This window comes from Pituophis catenifer, unplaced genomic scaffold, assembly GCF_029215685.1.
Source record: "Pituophis catenifer annectens isolate HBS135680 unplaced genomic scaffold, rPitCat1.0.hap2 SCAF_4, whole genome shotgun sequence".
In the NCBI taxonomy this organism is placed as follows: domain Eukaryota; kingdom Metazoa; phylum Chordata; class Lepidosauria; order Squamata; family Colubridae; genus Pituophis; species Pituophis catenifer.
The window spans coordinates 14,387,299-14,405,835 of NW_027256884.1; the positions used below are offsets into that span (position 1 = coordinate 14,387,299).

Consider the following 18,537-nt stretch of genomic DNA (forward strand, 5'->3'; position numbering starts at 1 on the left):
AGATTCACTTAACAACCATGTTACTAATAGCAATAGCAATAGCACAGACTTATATACCGCCTTACAGTGCTTTCCAGCCCTCTCTAAGCGGTTTACAGAGTCAGCATTATGCCCCCAACAACGTGGGTCCTCATTTTACCCACCTTGGAAGGATGGAAGGCTGAGTCAACCTTGAGCCTGGTGAGATTCGAACTGCCCAATTGCAGTCAGCAGAAGTAGCCTGCAGTACTGCACTCTAACCACCGCGCCACTGTGGCTCACTAACTTAAACAGCTGCAGTGATTCACTTAACAACTGGGGCAAGAAAGATCGTAAAATGGGGCAAAATTCACTTAACAAATGTCCCACTTAGCATCATAAATGTTGGGCTCAATTGTGGTCCTACGTGGAGGACTACCTATAAGATATAACTTCATGGATCCATGACTATAAACGAAGGTTAGGATTTTCTCTGCCTTTGGCTCGTTTCAGCATCAGAGTATATATCCTTTCTTTCAGATTAGGTCTTGTTTGGTTCTTAATACCAAATTATTAAGAACCAAAACGAAGATATTAGATGCTGGACAGATCAGAGATTTTTTTTTTTTAATTTATTTTTATATGCCGCCCTTCTCCGGAGACTCAGGGCACCTTACAATGCGTTAAGCAATAGCCTTCATACTTTTGTATATTTTATACAAAGGCAGCTTATTGCCCCCACAAACCGGGTCCTCATTTTACCCACCTTAGAAAGGATGGAAGGCTGAGTCGACCTTGAGCCTGGTGAGAATTGAACTCGCAGTAATTGCAGGCAGCTGGATGTTAAATGCTGCCTTAATAGGAGGCATTAGCCTCCTACGCCACTCAGGCTCCTTATATATAGATAATGATTGGATTGATTTTTTTGGTAAATAAGAAACCGTGTAGACTTTCTGTGAGTAAACCACAATAACCCACTGTTAACAGAGTGCTTTGAACTTTAACTTCACTGTTATATAACCTATTTTTTTTCCTTTCATATTGTATATGTAAATGTATGACAGGTCAGTTGGGTTGCAGATAGATTAGATAGACAGTATAGTATAGATCAGTGATGGCTAACCTTTTTGCCGTCACGTGCCAAAAGTGGGAGGAGCATGGGGGATTTGCGCGCATGAGTGCCCATACCCATAATTCAATGTGCCCCACCCCCCTGCACATGTGTGTGTGAGACCCCTCTCCCGTGTTCCCCCCGCTTTTGGCACGCAATGGCATGGAGGGCCCGGTAGGCCCGTTTTTCGCCCTCCCCAGGCTCCAGAGGCTTTCTAGGAGCCTGGAAAGGGCAAAAACTGCCTTCCCATGCCCCCAGAGGCCCTCCGGAGCCTGGAAATAGCCCGTTTCCTGACTTCCTGTGGGCCCGGAAGGGCCGAAAATCAGGTGGCCGGCGCACATATGCATGCTGGAGCTGAGCTAGGGCAACGCTCGCGTGCCCACAGATACAGCTCCACATGCCACCTGTGCCACACGTGTGCCATAGGTTCGCCATCACGGGTATAGATAGATATACATTTTGAACCAGCTTTGCAAAGGGGGAAGCTATTATTGTTGCACTAGATTTGTCAGTGTTCAACTGGGGGCATAATATGTGGTTTTGTCTTATTTTTTTTTTAATTCACATTTTGTTAAGGTTATTGTCTTGCTTTTCTTTTGCCAACGTTAAACCTTTTTTCTTTTGGATTTTGGATTTTCATCTTCTGAACCAAAAAAAAAAAAAAATCAAATTAGGGCTGAAGAAGAAGTTTTCTGAGCAATCTTGGAATACCACCAACTCGCTGAAAAGATCTCAGAAGGAACAGGGATTGTCAGCCGCTGAGCTGGAAAGGCAGCAGATCCTTCAGGAAATGAAGAAAAGAACCTCTCTGCACACAGACAGCAGCTGGATCCGGCAACGCAACGCCAGCGTTCACAAAGAGCCCTTCAGTCTGACCGGCAATAGAATGAGAAGGTAATAGAGACCCCCCCCCCAGGAATAGGACAATGTCGGCTGGCAACGTCCAGGGGTAGAGCGTTCTCTGTGGGCGCTCCTGCCCTCTGGAATGAGTTACCCACCGAGCTCTAGACGGCCCCTGATCTCCGCTCCTTCCGTCGAGGCCTAAAGACTTGACTGTTTCAACAAACGGGCTGATTCTGATTCTTGGGTTTTATTATTTATTTGTCCCTGTTTTAATTGGTTTTTAATTAGGATTTTCTTTTATTATTGTATGTTTTTTAACTTGTGTTCGCCGCCCTGAGTCCTTTGGGAGAAGGGCGGCATATAAATATTTGTAAATAAATAAATAAAAATAGCCCTACCGTGACTGAGCATCCCCAAATCTGATCTCCCCCTCTGACCCATGGAAGAAGGAAATCTGTCTCTGGAGATTCTCAGTCATCCAGGTCAAAAGTGTTTTTCTCTTCTTTTTTTCCCCCCAAAAGATAACTGGACTTTCTTGTTATTGTTTTTTCCTTGAAGACATTTCGCTTCTCATCCAAGAAGCTTCTTCAGTTCTGACTGGATAGTGGGGAACAGAACAATTTATATTCCTTGCAGACAGCTTAGACCACGGGTGTGAAACTTTTTTATTTATTTATTTATTTATTTTTTATTTATTTTTTTAATTTGATTTATATGCCGCCCTTCTCCGGAGACTCAGGGCGGCTTACAATGCGTTAAGCAATAACTTTCATCCTTTGGTATATTTTATACAACTTGCCGCGTCACATTGTCGTCACGCGATGTTTCTCAATGTTTTTCCCCTTCGCAGAGCTGGGGTGGGCATTGCCTGCATGTGACACATCTGGCCACGGGGCCACTGGTTTGACACCCCTGGCTTAGATTTAGAATAATTTTATTGTACACTAATCGGCATACATTAAAATGAAATTTTGTGGCATACAGCTCTCAAAGGGTCCGATATACATTGCATAAACATGACAAAAATATAAATACATAAATAATTATGCATATACCTACATACCCACGCATATTATCTGACACAGAGAAACAACAGAGTCTAGTTCAGATGTATACATGTACATGGCGAAAAAAACAAATCTTGTGAGTTTACCAGATGGATAGCATAGGGAACAAAGCTGTTACAGAATCTGCTAGTCCTGCTAGAAATACTTCGAAACCTCCTCCCAGAGAGGAGCAACAGAAACAGACTGTAAAGTATATGTGTGTGGGAGTCTCTAACAACGCTTTGAGCTCTAAGCACATAGCTCTTATAAGCAGTAACCTGAGTAATGGGAAGCGAGCTTCCTATAATCTTCTCCATTGTCCTCCCCACTCTCTGTATGGACTTTCTATCTGAGGCCCTGCTGCCACCGAACCAAACAGTGATGCAGTTTGTTAAAACGCTCTCAGTCGTGCCTCTGTAAAAAGTGGCCAGGACAGAAGGAGCTGGTCATTTGCATTCTTTTTAGAGAGTTGTTGAGGCCACTTGGAGGTTTGTCTCTGTCCTTTGGGACAACCATGACCTGGATGACTGAGAATCTCCATAGACCTCACCAAAATTATTCTCCAGTTATAGTAGTATCTTTTGTGTAGAATGATCAGCTACAGCCACTATACATTTTTCTTCCAGAGGTGAGAGCTTAGATAACCTTGACTCTTCAAGAACAAACTCCTGGAGACCTCATTCCTGGATGAACCAGTCTGCATCTTCTACATCTCTGTCAAGCAGCCAAGAGTTTGGCCAGCATATTCCTCCAGTGGTGTCCACCTCCAATCGGGCCTACATGCGCACCCCATCTTCCAGTCTTCCCTCCGCTCCCTCTGCATCTATTAAAACATCTTCCTTGCCCCACATCCCCCCAACGCCTTCTGTTCCTCAAGCTCCATCGCCAACCTCTTCTCAGTCTGGGACGCAACAGCGCAACAGGTATAAGAAGAATCTACTGAATTCTTTTTATTTCTCCCTCGTCTTTTTGGGGGTGGGGTGGGAGAAACAACCTGGCAACCCTCGAGATCATCTGTGAGTTCCTGACAGTGTTAATGGGTATGTTATACTACAAAAAAAATATACAGATAGTCCTTGTCTTAACAACCACAATCAAGTCCAAAATTCCTGTTGCTAAGCATGAGAGTTAAGTGAGTTTTGCCCTATTTTATAACCTTTTCAGTTGTTAAGTGAGTCACTACAGTGGCATGGCTGTTAAGTGAATTTGGCATCCCCATTGACTTTGCTTGTCAGAAGGTTCCAAAAATTGATCAAAGGACCATGAGTCACTGCAACTATCATAAATATGAGTCAGTTGCCAAATGTCCAGATTTTGATCAAGTAATCAAAGAGGTACTTCAATGGTTATAAGTGTGAAAAATGATCATAAGTCACTTTTTTTCAGTGCTGTTGTAACTTCAAACAGTCATTAAATGAATGGTTGTAAGTCGAGGACTATCTGTATGTCTTCCTCTAAAGCAGATAATCCATCTTCTTGAGACACCATCCACTGCTCTGAAATTACTGTGATTCTGGCATTTAATACTACTAGAGATGGTTGATTCATTGCTTTTAGGGAGATTTATAAATACCATGCCTTCATTTGAAACAATTGTGTGTTTTTCTCTGCTTTAGTCACTCTGCTTCTGTTAACAGGAGAATAAGTAACATTTTTTCAGCAATTACGGTGATTGAAAACATATAGTGAGTGCCAACAGAACACCTTTGCATCTGTTTTCTTGTTCCTTTTTTCAAAGTTGCTGAACCCTTTTGTTTTTAATCATTTGTGTTATAAATTCTGTGTAAAAAAAACACCATGGAACAAACGAAGAGTACAGTCACCATGTGCTTTACTGCTTAACTGTTTTAACTCTGACCAGGAAACTCTACTTAGAACAAAAGAGCATAGAGTATATACCATACATCCAAACCTATAAACACTGCCACCTACTGGCTGAATACTAACTCTAGTTGTTGTATAGAAATACATTCCAACAATGAATTCCAACAATTCGATTATATCATTTTCTCTAAATAAGAACTTACGAGTGTGCTCAAAGTTACTTGATTATTCCTTTCATGGCTGTTGTTGTTTTACATACTTTGTTGGCCTTTTTTGAACCCGCGATGCCTGGGCTTCTCATTCTCCAGGAAAGAGAGACAAAAGCTGCCTGATAGCCTAAAAGGAGGAGGGGAGATTCCCCCATCCCAGAAGCATTTCTTTGTTACCAGATTCGGCAACTGGCGAGAGGCAGGCTGGGTCTTGAGTCCCATCCGCTACCTTTTATATTGCCTAACTTCAAAGGCATTTCTGTTGGGCATCATGTTGCCTAAATAAGAAGCAGATGCTACAATTTGAAAACTATCTTCCACCTAAAAGGAACAAGATCAAACTTATGGGCTGTTTCCTACATTTAGCTATGCATAGGATGGTTAAATGATTTAGGTTAACTCTTGAGTTCCGTAATAGCGGTATTTCATTTAAAGTTTGGAGAAGTAACTCTTTTTGGTGATTCATTTCTATCTCAAAGAAGAACATTTCTGCTTTTCTTCTTGGCAGTCCTGGGGTTTTGATTCACTGTTCCTTCTGGGGCCCCGCCTTTTCCTTGTTCGGTTGCTGGTATTCTGCCATCTGCTTCTCAACTACATTCTTGTTCTATATTTAGGTCGGTGAGCGGAAAACGAATATGTTCCAGCTGCAGAAACACTCTGGGCAAAGGAGCAGCCATGATCATTGAATCTCTTGGCCTTTGCTATCACTTGCATTGTTTTAAGGTGAGAGGGGGAACCGGTGAGAGGCAGGGGCAGGTCCTGCCCGTTTGCGTGGAAGCCGATACCCCCGTCCTAGCTGTGCTATCTCCCTTATGTGTAATGTGCAAGACCCAACACAACAAAATCCATCTGCTAATGGGAAATCTTCCACGTTCAACTATTGCTGGACTCTTTGACGTGCTACAAAACATTTATTTATTTATTTATTTATTTATTTATTTATTTATTTATTTATCAACAAGTACAAGGAAACGAGTAACAGTATAGACATAGACATGGACACATGAAAAACATTTGGCACAAATAAAAGGAAATAAATAAGCAAAACATAGCCATAAACACATAGAATGATTACATATAAATGGGGACAGTAGGACAGGGAGGGAAGGCACGCTGGTGCACTTATGCACGCCCCCTTAGGGACCTCTTAAGAAACATGAAAGGTCCATGGTAGACAGTTTAAGGTAAAAAGGTATGGAGATTAGAGAGACTAACAACAGGATCAGGTAGAGTGTTCCAGACATTTACTACTCTATTGCAGAAGTCATATTCCCTACAATCAAGATTAGAGCGAATTACATTGAGTTTGAATCTCTTGATAGTCCTTGTGTTATTACGGTTGAAATTAAAGTACTCATTTACAGGTAGGACATTTTGGTAAATAATCTTATGAACTAAGCATAGGTTGGAACGTAGACAGTGTACTTCGAGGCTATCCAGACCTAAAATTTCAAGCCTGGTGTTATAGGGAATTTTATTTCGAGCAGAGGATTTGAGGACTCTTCTAATAAAATATCTCTGGACCCTCTCTAATGTATTGATGTCTGAAATACAGTGAGGGTTTAGCGCTTTTATTTTTGGACAAATGAGAGTGAAGCTTCTCCGATGGAGAACACATTAAGATAAAGCAGAACAGGCAATAAGGGCTTTCCCGCTTGTGTCTCGGGCTTCCTTCCGTATCCACTTCCTTGCCCACATTGTTCACGGGTGAGTGCCATCACAGCAGGAAAAGGACACCGCTGCCGCTGCATAAAAGCAACCAACTCTTGTGCAGATCTTCCTCTGCGCTTAGATATAAATGCATACCCAGAACACTGAATTGCTACTATGCATTGCAAGCCATCCCGAAAGATCTTTGCAAGACGTTTGAAAGCCATTCAATATATGCAGGTAGTCCTTCTCTTATGACGGGTTGCTCGGTGACTGAAGTGACGATGGATCTCCCAGGGCCGCTTAGGAAACCACATTCAACGTTTTGGTGATCATGTGATCACATTCTGTGCATTCACTTACCAGCCTTGCACTCTGGGCTGTTTGCAGCTTACCTACCATCACGGGACTCAAATACATTTACTCCTGCTTAATGGCAAAAAACAAAACCCCACCCATTGCAGCTTGGATGTTTGCTTTATGACCATCGTGTCTGCTTCATTATGGCTCAGTTATGTTCATAAGAGGACTACCTGTATATTAGAATAGCAGTAGCAGTAGCAATAGCAGTAGCAATAGCAGCAGTAGCAGGAGCAGAGCAGGAGCAATAGCAATAGGAATGGAATGGAATGGAATAAAATAGGAATAGGAATAATAGAAATAGGAATAGAATAGAGCTGGGACCTTGGAGGTCATCTAGTTCATCCCTCTGCTCAAACAAGAGAATCTATACCGTTTCAGATAAGTGACTATCTAGACCAGTGATGGCTAACCTTTCTGCCATCGCGTGCCAAAAGTGGGGGGAGCGCAGAGGAAGTCGTGCGTGCCCGTGCCCACACCCATAATTCAATGTGCCCCACCCCCCATGCATGCATGCATGACCCCCCCCCGCACTCCCCCCACTTTTGGCACATGATAGCATGGTGGGCCTGGTAGGCCCATTTTTTTGCCCTCCCCAGGCTCCAGAGCCTTTCTAGGGGCCTGGGGAAGGGCGAAAACAGCCTTCCCCACCCCCCCAGGATGCCCTCTGGAGGCCGGAAACAGCCAGTTTCCTGACTTCCAGTCCCAGGGCAACGCTCACGTGCTCACCGATATGGCTCCGTGTGCCACCTTTGGCACGTGTGCCATGGGTTCGCCATCACGGGTCTAGACTCTTCTTAAAAGCCTCCAGTGATGGAGCGCCCACCATTTCTGCAGGCAAGCTGTTCCACTGGTTAATTGTCCTCACTGTTAGGAAGTTTCTCCTTAATTCCAGGTTGCTTCTCTCCTTGATTAGTTTCCATCCATCGTTTCTTGTCCCGTCCTCTGTTGCTTTGTGGAGAATAATTTGACCCCCTCTTGTTTGTGGCAGCTCCTCAAATACCTGGATCACTGCTATCACATCACCCCTAATTCTTCTTTTCTTTAGACTAGTCAGACTATGCGTTTTTTTAGACTAGACTAGACTATTAAATGCAGTCCTATTTTAGTTACATAGAGTACTATTTTTTTTAGCCAATGAGCCGCATTGAATTCAGGTCAACCCAATTGCCGGAGACATTTAGTCAATGGTGGGATTCAGCCGGTTCGCACCACTTCGGGAGAACCGGTTGTTAACTTTCTGAGCAGTTTGGCAAACTGGTTGTTGGAAGAAATCATTAGGGCAGAGAACCGGTTGTTAAATTACTTGAACTTAAATTACTTGAATCCCATCACTGCATTTAGTCACGGTGAGGTGAGTCATCTCACCTCGATGCATTTGAAATAGGCACATTTACGATGAAGCGAAGGGCAGCGGGAACTCATTTAGGAAAGCTAGCTGGACTGAAACGCAAAGAATCTGCACGAGAGTCTTCCAAAGAAACAGCTTGGTGCCAAAACCGTTGCTTTCTCCATGTGCCATACGTTCAGTTCTGTTTCAGAAAGCAAGACGTGACTCTCTCTGCGGATCTCCATTTCTGTGTAGCTTTTAAGTCTGGTTTATTTCTCCCGCTCCACGATTCCTTTGCCTAGGAGGAGAATATTCACCCACCCTGTTCCTCTTGCTCTCAAAATCCCTGGCTTGACAACTCGCCTTCCGATCCTCACTGTGACCGGGTCTAATTGTCCGATTTCTCTGCACAGTGTGTTGCTTGCGAGGGGGACCTCGGAGGATCACAGGCTGGAGCAGAAGTCCGTATCCGGAACAGCGAACTCTTCTGCAACAGCTGCTATCTCAGATATAAAAGTAAGATGCTCCTTCTCTAACCAGTCACAATTACAAGCTCCCTGATGCTGAAAAGTTTTTTAGGGTTTTTTTTTTCAGAAATCAAATGCTTTGCTTGGTTAGACAGTTAGCTATCAAAGTTGGACAAGCTGCTCTGCTACGAACTAAGGGATTATTTTTCCATTAAGAGCTGTGGTGGTGCAGTGGTCAGAATGCAGTATTGCAGCCTAACTCTGCTCATATTGCCAGTTCGATTCTGACTGGCTCATGGTTGACTCAACCTTCCATCCTTCTGAGGTTGGTAAAATGAGGACTGAGATTGTTGGGGCCGATGTGCTGACATTTGTTTACTGTATGATTTTTTTAAATTGGTTTTTCAAAATATAAAATACAAAGAAAAAATTAAAAAGTGGTGGAAAACTAAGAAGAGGGGGAAGGAAAAGAAAAGAAATATAGTGTAAAGGGAGAAAAGGAAAGAAAAAGACACCAACTGCTGACTTTCTTTAGCACAGTAGAAGATAACAACATTACGACCACAACTTTTTTGCTTTTACACAACAATATGTATAAACAATAAGCCTATTTAGTTAACAAAAACAAAAAGTTTCATTTTTTTTTTCATTGCAAGCACAACATTCGGAAGCAATTTCAGAATAGAAACAAGGTTAGATATATTCTCTTCTTTGGATGAAAGACCGATGTGGTGACATTTGTAAACTGCTCGGTGTGCTGTAAAAAGCTATAAAGCGGTATATAAGTCTAAGCGCTATTATAAATTGGAAAGAAGTAAACAGTGCAATAAAATAATGGTATGGAGCAGAAAGCCGAATAAGTTGATGTGAGATTTTCATGATTTCAAAGCAGTGGTGGAACTCAAATTTTTTTACTACTGGTTCTGTGGGCATGGCTTGGTGGGCGCGGTGTGGCTTGGTGGGCGTGGCAAGAGAAGGATACTGCAAAATCTCCATTCCCACCCCACTCTTGGGGGAAGGATGTTGCAAAATCTCCATTCCCACCCACTCTGGGGCCAGCCAGAGGTGGTATTTGCCGGTTCTCCGAACTACTCAAAATTTCCGCTGCCGGTTCTCCAGAACCTACTGAATAGCACCCCTGCTTCAAAGGCATTGCAGCTTCTATCCAAGAGCCAATTATGCACCAACTAGGGAATTGGAGGAATTGGCCTTTAAAGTCCCTCTAATTGAAGGAGAAAATAAATAACATGCCTTTTTTAGTTGTTTACATTTCATTTGATGCACCACAAAATAAAAATTAAAAATAGCCTGCTTTGTGTTAAGCGAGGACTAAGTCGTAGAGTGTACAGTATGTGGGGAAACATGATTCCAAATTTTAATTGTTTTATTTTGTAAACGAGCCTTTTATTTTTTAAAAAAATAATGTTATTTTAAGCCTTTTAAATCTGAATTTCCTCCGCGCTGAGCTATTTGTCTCTTTTTCCTTTCTGATGTCGATAGCTGGACACACAACCAACATGTAACCCGAACCTACGAAGAGGAAGCCTCTGCAACAGACAGAGAAGGAAATAGCTGCTTCAAATCTATAAATATTCGGAGTGGGGTGTGTTTTGTAGGACCAGAAGTTTGCCTGTCTAGATCATTTAGAAGATGCACTGCATCCTTCGTTAAAAAAAAAAAAAAACCAACAACCCTATTCTGAAGTATTTATGAGAAAGTCATCACATTCTAGAGAGCTGTGCAGAACTTTTGTGAGAATTACATTTGAAGACACGCAGAGGTGGTTGCAGTCTTTATCTCAAGTTAAGCTACGCTTAAGTAATATTGCCCTTTCAAAACTGTCCACTTCACTTTATTCAATATCCCTTTGTGCTTTAACGGTGAAATCCAGTTGGGGAAATTGTGAAAGATTCTTTATCGTCCCGTGTTTGAAAAATGTAACTCTCCGTGCACCTCATAAACAGGTTAATATAACTGAAGAATTTTTTTTCCTTCTGTTTTCTTTTGTATTTGTAAATAAAGTTGCTGATGCTGCACTTAGACAAAATGGCTGAACGCCTTTGTTATGTCTTGGAGGGAAAAAAAATTGTGCAGAAAGAAGTTGAGTAACTTGAGCGGTTCTTTGGCTAAGGCATTTCCAAGCTAAGATTCCCAACTGCGTGGGTCACGCATTCCTTCTTAATTAGATATGGCAGAAATGAAATCAAGATCGTGAAACTTTAAATTCTAGATTTAAAAAGGGTATCGAAAATAAACTTAACGGGAGTTAGGTAAGAAGTTTGACAAACTTCTGCATCTGTCTAGAACAGGGGTGTCAATCCGTATCCGGCTCGCGGGGTGCTTAGATCTGTCCTGCGGGGCCGGCCTGGAAACAGCGAAGGAGCAGCCCGTTGTATCTCTGCCAGTGAAAACGGAGCTCACGAGCAGCCCTCCCAAGGTCTATTTTCGCTGGCAGAGGGTTGCAGGAGGCCGTTGCAGCCAGAAACGGCGTTCACGAGGGCCACGCACGGTCCTCTGCAATTGTCTAGAACAGGGGTGTCAATCTGGATCCAGCTCGCGGGGTGCTTAGATCTGTCCTGCAGGGCCACCCTGGAAACAGCAAAGGAGCATCCTGTTGTACGTCTGCCAGTGAAAACGGAGCTCAGGAGCAGCCCTCCCAAGCTCTATTTTCGCTGGCAGAGGGTTGCAGGAGGCCGTTGCAGCCAGAAACGGAGTTCACGAGGGCCACGCACGGTCCTCTGCATCTGTCTAGAACCGGGGTGTCAATCCGGATCCAGCTCGCGGGGTGCTTAGATCTGTCCTGTGGGGCCGCCCTGGAAACAGTGAAGGAGCAGCCCGTTGTACCTCTGCCAGTGAAAACGGAGCTCAGGAGCAGCTCTCCCAAACTCTGTTTTCACTGGCAGATGGTTGCAGGAGGCTGTCACAGCCAGAAATGAAACTCGGGGCCCAGTTTTCACTGGCAGAGTGCTCAGACCACCCCATCCCCCACACCCATGTGTGATGTCAAGCTGGCCACACCCATCATGGCCATGCCCACCCCGGCCACCCGAGGTCAAACACAACCCTGATGGCGGCCCTCAATGAAATCAATTTGACAAACCTGGTCTAGAACATTCAAAATAAAAGCCAAATACTGAGAAATGAAATGCCCTTTATTAGTTGGCTGAAGATGAACTAGGCTGCAAAGAGAGGCCTGGTTCACATCTAAAAATAAGACCAATTTGGTTCATGTATCAAAAAGACAAGAACAAGCCATGTTTTGGCTTAGTGAATTGTGTGAGTGCAGCTTCTCTCTGATATAACAAATAGTCAAGCCTTGTTTTGAAGAGCCCCCCCCCCCCCTTAAGCAAACACATCTGTTATGGCCACCATGACCAGATAATGAGCAATCCGCTGTCGTTTATACTGATAAACCTTCAGATGTGTGGCTTTATTGTATAAAAATAACTAGAAACGTCATAGGTTATGACGCTGAAGTTTCCAAATGGGCCTCTTTTCACTAGGTTTGTAAAACTTGAAGATCACCTTGTGCTTAACTAAGAGCATGTGAGCTTTCCAACCAAAATGATTTTGGGGCAACTGTGGAGAAGTATTTTTGCCCACCAAAGGCAAAGAAGAAGGGTATATTGTTACATCTTGAGAAAATTCAAAGATTACTGTATTTTTCGGACTATAAGACGCACCGGCCTATAAGACGCGCAAGATTTCGAAGAGGTAAGCAAGAAAAAAAACTTTTTGCCCTCCCCGGCACCCAGGAACACTCTGCAGGCCTCCCAAACTCTCTATGCATCCCATTTGTGTGGACCCGTGGAGGTTTTGGAAGGCCAAAAACAGTGCACAGAGGGTTTGGGAGGCCTGCAGAGTAACTCCTGGGGGCTGGGCACGGCAAAAACATGACACATGGGGGGGTTGGGAGGCCAAAAACAGGGCCTGCAGAGGGTTTGGGAGGCCTGCAGAGTGCTCCTGGGAGCTGGGGAGGGCAAAAACGCTCCCATTTTATCTCCTGTGGGGTGTGGTCCAGTGACTCAGCTTAATCTCTGGCACGCCTCCTTTTCTGCTGCGTACGCTTGTCTCTCTGACACTGGCATGGATCCAGCCAAGACTTATCTCTGTCATTGTCCGACTGCGACTGCTCGGCGATACCTGGCTCCTGGCCAATCTCTTCTCCTTCGGGAGACACCTGAGGCATTGCCAGAGAGGAAGGTCCTGGAGAGGGAGGCCTGGCCAACTCCTCTCCTTCACTTTCAGAGCCTTCTCCCTCCGATAAGACGGGCTCGGGGGTCGGAGTCACAACACCTACAAATTCCATCTATGCAGCAGTGATGGGTTGGCCAGATGCATTAAGTTCTTTCCTCTTTATGAACCAAAAGGTATTTTTCACTGACAAAGCGATTTCACTGTCATTGCAATCAAATGTAGCAAATTTCTCCTTCAAAAGCTGGTTAATGATTTCACTCGGCTCACATGACTTCCAGCTGACATGGAAAAACAATATGCCAGGACATCTTTCCTGTTTCCATTTTTGATAAGTAAGGTAAAGGAGTCCCTGCGGATTTTACTCCTGTAGTTCAGTAGTGGGTTCCACTTACCTTCACTACCGGGTCGGAGCTGTGAGCGTGCACAGAGCATCCGTGATGACATCCGGGCGGATGGGCGGAGTCTCCCGCCGCCACCACTACTGGTTCGCCGGAACTGGGGTGAACCGGTAGAAACCTACCACTGCTGTAGTTGTGGCTGACTATAGAGAGCAGTGCTCATCTCCATTTCAAGACCATTGGACCAGCACTGTCCAAAGACATTTCTCTGATCATGTGGCCATCATGACATCACAGAGTGCTGTTGCTTTCCCACTGAAGTGGTACCTATTTATCTATTCGCATTTACATGCTTTTGAACTGTTAGGTCGGCAGGAGCTAGGGCGAGGACGGGAACTCACCCTATCTCACGGAACCCGGGTCTCGAAAGGGGGCTGCCGGCTAGAAAAAGTATTCTTAACCACTGAGCCACCACACTGCCCCTATTTTGATGAGTAAACGGTGAAAAAAATATTTAGATGTTTATGAGAGATCAGTCATCTAAATGGTGAAAATATTCAAAGGGCATAAAAGTACGACATGACTGAGAAAAGCAAACCATTGACTAATTTTTCAAGTCTTTTTAAGTAAATATTTCTCATTTGTCCAAACATGTTTGTATCGGCTCCTGGTCATCAGTCTTTGGTTTATCATTTTCAGCGAATTAAAAAATGCTGCAAGCTAGCATCTGTTTTGGAATGTGTTTCTGTTAGCTCCTGTAAAATAAACAACACAAGTGGGTTTTTTTTTCTTGCTTGCTTAATCATACTTGCTACAAAAATGTGACAGGTTTATCCTGTTGGATTTTGTTTTGTAGTGTCCTTGATAAAGCTTTTTTATCTGGGTTGGCACACAGTAAAATATTTTAAGTCCTGGGAAACTTGTCCTCCTCCCCTTCTCCTTTTTTCCCCCCCTCTTGCTCTTCATTGTCTTCTCTCCCTTTTTTTGGTTTTCATTTTCTAACATTCGGCATTGTTGCATATCTGGGAAGTTCGAAGACCGAAATGAGGAACGGTTGGTTGCTTCTTCCCTGCCTGAGCTTTGTGGTTGAGTCCTCTGATGCCCCAAAGGATGTGAACACAAATTGTCTCCAGTGTGCAATGACTACATGGGGGTTTGTGCAGGAAATGAGTTTCAGGAGCTTTGGTGCCAATATGGAGCCCAACGGAGTCATTTCAGGTGGAATCTGTCTCAGGGCTTCTGTTCTCATTTTGCTTCAGTGACTACAAATTGTCTCCCTCCCTCTTGCCATGGTCTAGAGGTCAGCAACATGTGGCTCTGGAGCCGCATGTGGCACTTTCACCCCTCGGCTGTGGCTCCCTGTCATTCAAAATATGCGTCACAACCGCCAATGTGTGACACCCTAACGGCACACAATTTATTAAGCTTTTCAACCCCTGGTAGGCCAACTGTGGATAAATCCAAGAAAAGAAAAGTTTCAGAAGAAAGCAGAACATTTAGTTCAACTACATATGCTAGTTTTGTGGCCGCTCAAGAAATACTCAGGCATGGGGAAGGGTTTTGTGGCTCCCGGTGTTTTCTTTTCTGTGGGAAACAGGTCTAAATGGCTCTTTGAGTGTTTAAGGTTGCAGAACCCTGCTCTAGACGCCTGAATTATCTTTGTCTTGGGGCCAGAAGTTCAGGGGAGGGGATCCGTCTCCCCTTCACTGATGCTCTTGGCTCAGATGGGGTGGCATTTGCATAAGGGATATGAACTTTGGAGCAAAGGTGCAACCTTTGAAGGGGACAGAAGGGACATCTTTTCTGGAAGAAACACTGGAGCAGAAAATACGGAGGAAAAAATTTTCCCCCTCTTCTTCATGGCAGCCTCTTAGAGATTGGAACCATAATATACATTAATAAGATTTCAAATCTGCATGTTCTGGAGTATCTCAATGCTTCAGTTGCAAATGCAAAATATAGAATGTTGGCTTTTCAATGGAAGATAGTTCTTTTCAGCCACAAGGTGGCAGTGTTTAAATGCAATTTTTATACAGTAAGGTTTTCTCTTTGAAAATTTGATCTTACTATTTAAGGTGCAAAGCAAATGTGTCCCTTTGTTTAAATTTCAACGCATCTGTTCTTGATGTGAGGGTCTAGATGATTTATTTGTGACACAAAAAATTAAGGACTGGGTCAAAATCCAGTCCACCTCAAACACAGGTCAAATGTAGACGTTTTTCACCTGGGACAAAAGAAGATAGAGTTGATCATTTTTGGAAAGTTATATATGGAAATTATTGACACAGGGTCACTGAGTTTCTAAACAGGGGGAAAGCCTGAACTCAAAAAAGGTTTAAAAACTAATAATTGGGAAACTCTGGGAAAAGGAAGCCAATTAATTAACTGTAAGAAACAATTTCTGGGTTTCAACCAGCGGTGGTAGGAATGATTTTTGCTAACATTAGAACAAATTTATATAATGAAGAAAGGAGCCACTCAAGCTTGCTCTGCCAATCACCAAATATTGTTAACAAATTAACAATAATTTGTTAATTATTGTTTGATCGTCCCATCTCTGTCACATGAAGAATATGGGAACTGTGCGAAGGAAGACCCTGATTATGTTTGGCAGAAGATTTAAAACAATGTCAGAAAAAGATTACAAGGTAAAGGTTTCCCCTGCTCAGCCATGTCCGATTCTGCACCTCTATACCTGTCTGGTTTGGTTCTGCAACCCAGCAAGACAGACACAGACTTCAGAGGATAATTAGAATTGCAGAAAAAACAATTACAACCAAACCTGCTTTCCATTGAGGACCTGTATACTGCACGAGTCAAAAAGAGGGCTGTGAAAATATTTACAGACCCCTCGCATTCTGGACATAAACTGTTTCAACACCTCTAAATGATGCTATAGAGCACTGCACATCAGAACAACTAGACGCAAGAACAGTTTTTTCCCGAACGCCATCACTCTGCTAAACAAGTAATTCCTTCAACACTGCCAAACTAGTTATTTAAGTCTGCATTACTAATAATCTTCTCATCGTTCCCACCACCCATCTCCTCCCACTTATGACTGTATGACTGTAACCTTGTTGCTGGTATCCTTACAATTTAGATTGACTGTTTCCTAATATGATTTGATTGCTTATTTGTTCCATATAACTATCATTAAGTGTTGTACCTTATGATTCTTGATGAATATATCTTTTCTTTTATGTACATCGAGAGTATATGCACCAAGACAAATACCTTGTGTGTCCAATTACACTTGGCCAATAAAGAATTCTATTCTATTCTATTCTATTCTATTCTATTCTATTCTATTCTATTCTATTCTATTCTATTCTATTCTATTCTATTCTATTCTACTCTACTCTACTCTACTCTACTCTACTCTACTCTACTCTACTCTATTCTATTCTATTCTATTCTATTCTATTCTATTCTATGGGGAGGTGCTCACCTCTGTTTTCTAGCTAAGGGAGCCAGAGTGGTCTGAAGATGCTTCCATGGTCATGTAGCCAGCATGACTGTATCCTGAGGCGCACAGAACACTCTTACCTTTCCACCAAAAGTGGTACCTATTTATCTACTTGCATTTGCATGCTTTCGAACTGCTGGCTTGGCTGGAGCTAGGACAGGAATGGGAGCTCACCCCGTCACACGGTACTTGGATCTCGAACTGCCAATCTTTCCATCAACAAACCCAGCATCAGTAGTTGGTTGCCCCTGATTTGGACCGGTTCACAAGAACCGGTAGTAAAACTGGTGAGAAGCTCCACCCACCAACCCTGACATCATCAGGAAGCATCTGCGTATGTGCAGTAGCGCATGCACACGGCCCCGTTACGAACCGGTAGTAAAAGTAAGTAGAACCCACCCCTGCCCAGCATCTAGTTTTTCCCAAATGAAGCCCCATGATGAAAGCCAGGGTCATGTACATCAGGATGTTGAATGATCTGAGAGGAGAGACAGGTCCAAGCAAAGACCACTGAGACCACCAGAAAAGAACTTGAGGAAGTCTCTTATTCTGTGACCTGCACTTTGAGGATAGAGAAACATCATATTTTTTTCTCATTGGTGATCCCAAGTGGCTTTGATGATACATCAAGGGCTAAAATTCTGAAAAGGGGACAGAAAACTGGGAAGAACCTAGACCGGTGATGGTGAACCTGTTCGGCACTGAGTGTGAGCACATCTGATCCGCAACCTAGTAGAGAAGCTGCCCAGGGCTCATGCGTGCACCTGAAAATGAACTTCCGGTTTCAGCTACTGAACTTCCGGTTTCAGCCAGCTACTCTTCCGGGTTTCTGCACACGTGATGATCAGCTGGCAGGCATGAATGCTCACGCAGAAAAACGGAAGACCAGCACTTCTAGTTTCCAGCACGGCCGCATGCAAAAAGGGCAGCTGATCATCACATGTGCATGCGCACCAGAAACCCTGAAGAGGAATGGGCGATGCCGCATGTGCCAGGTGACATGTGTCCACGTGCCATTTCGTGCACGCATGCCATAATTCACCATCACGGACCTAGACATTGGCTGGATTTCATTACATTCCATTGAAATGGTATTAAAATTAAGTAACAGTAGTTGTATTTCACTTCACAGGACTAACAATTTTCCCTCTCTGCTACCCATTGAATACAGATCAATCAAGAGTCAGGCTCACTGCTTCCAGGGATCACAAGAGATCTCTTGTTGGATATTGCCTTACAACTAGGATCGACTGAACTGTGGATCGTTTCTAGAGTTGGAAAGGGTCTCAGTTCAAAGAGTTTTTTTTAACAATAATTGGGAAAGCTGTTGAATAGTCCACAATAGATTGATTTCACACATTACAATGAGTGAATTTACATAGGACAGAATTAAAAATTCAGCAAACCCTGTTAGTGTTAATACAATATGTGAACAAAACCCTAAGTTGCAGAAATTGTTACTTTGGCAAATCATTCCTTGGAAGAAAGTGCTTTCATTCTAAAAAAAGAAACATAACATATCAATAGTTCAGTAGCTGAATTTATATACTTCTTTTTTTCTTTTCTTTTTAAAACGATGTGTCATGGTGACTTGAATTTAAATGTATTGATTGGTGATAGATATGGTGTTTAAAATGAATTGCCATCAACCTGTAAATATATCCTTGGCTGTTTTTTAAATCAATGCAAACAGTGTTTACAGCCAAGAAATAACTCCAAATTATTCAGATGAACA

The 18,537-nt window shown here is 43.2% G+C and overlaps 1 protein-coding gene across 4 annotated transcripts in view; it reads left to right on the forward strand.

The window, feature by feature from the left end:
- LMO7 (LIM domain 7) overlaps positions 1–10,827 on the forward strand; it is an 83,484-nt gene extending 72,657 nt beyond the window's left edge. For all 4 annotated transcript variants that reach the window (XM_070944171.1, XM_070944173.1, XM_070944174.1 and 1 more), the window contains 5 exons: positions 1,744–1,963; positions 3,585–3,881; positions 5,606–5,714; positions 8,745–8,847; positions 10,299–10,827. In XM_070944171.1, coding sequence (XP_070800272.1) covers positions 1,744–1,963; positions 3,585–3,881; positions 5,606–5,714; positions 8,745–8,847; positions 10,299–10,321 — 752 coding nt within the window. In that variant the 3' untranslated portion in view covers positions 10,322–10,827. The remainder of the gene's footprint in view (positions 1–1,743; positions 1,964–3,584; positions 3,882–5,605; positions 5,715–8,744; positions 8,848–10,298) is intronic.
- Positions 10,828–18,537: the final 7,710 nt, after the last annotated feature.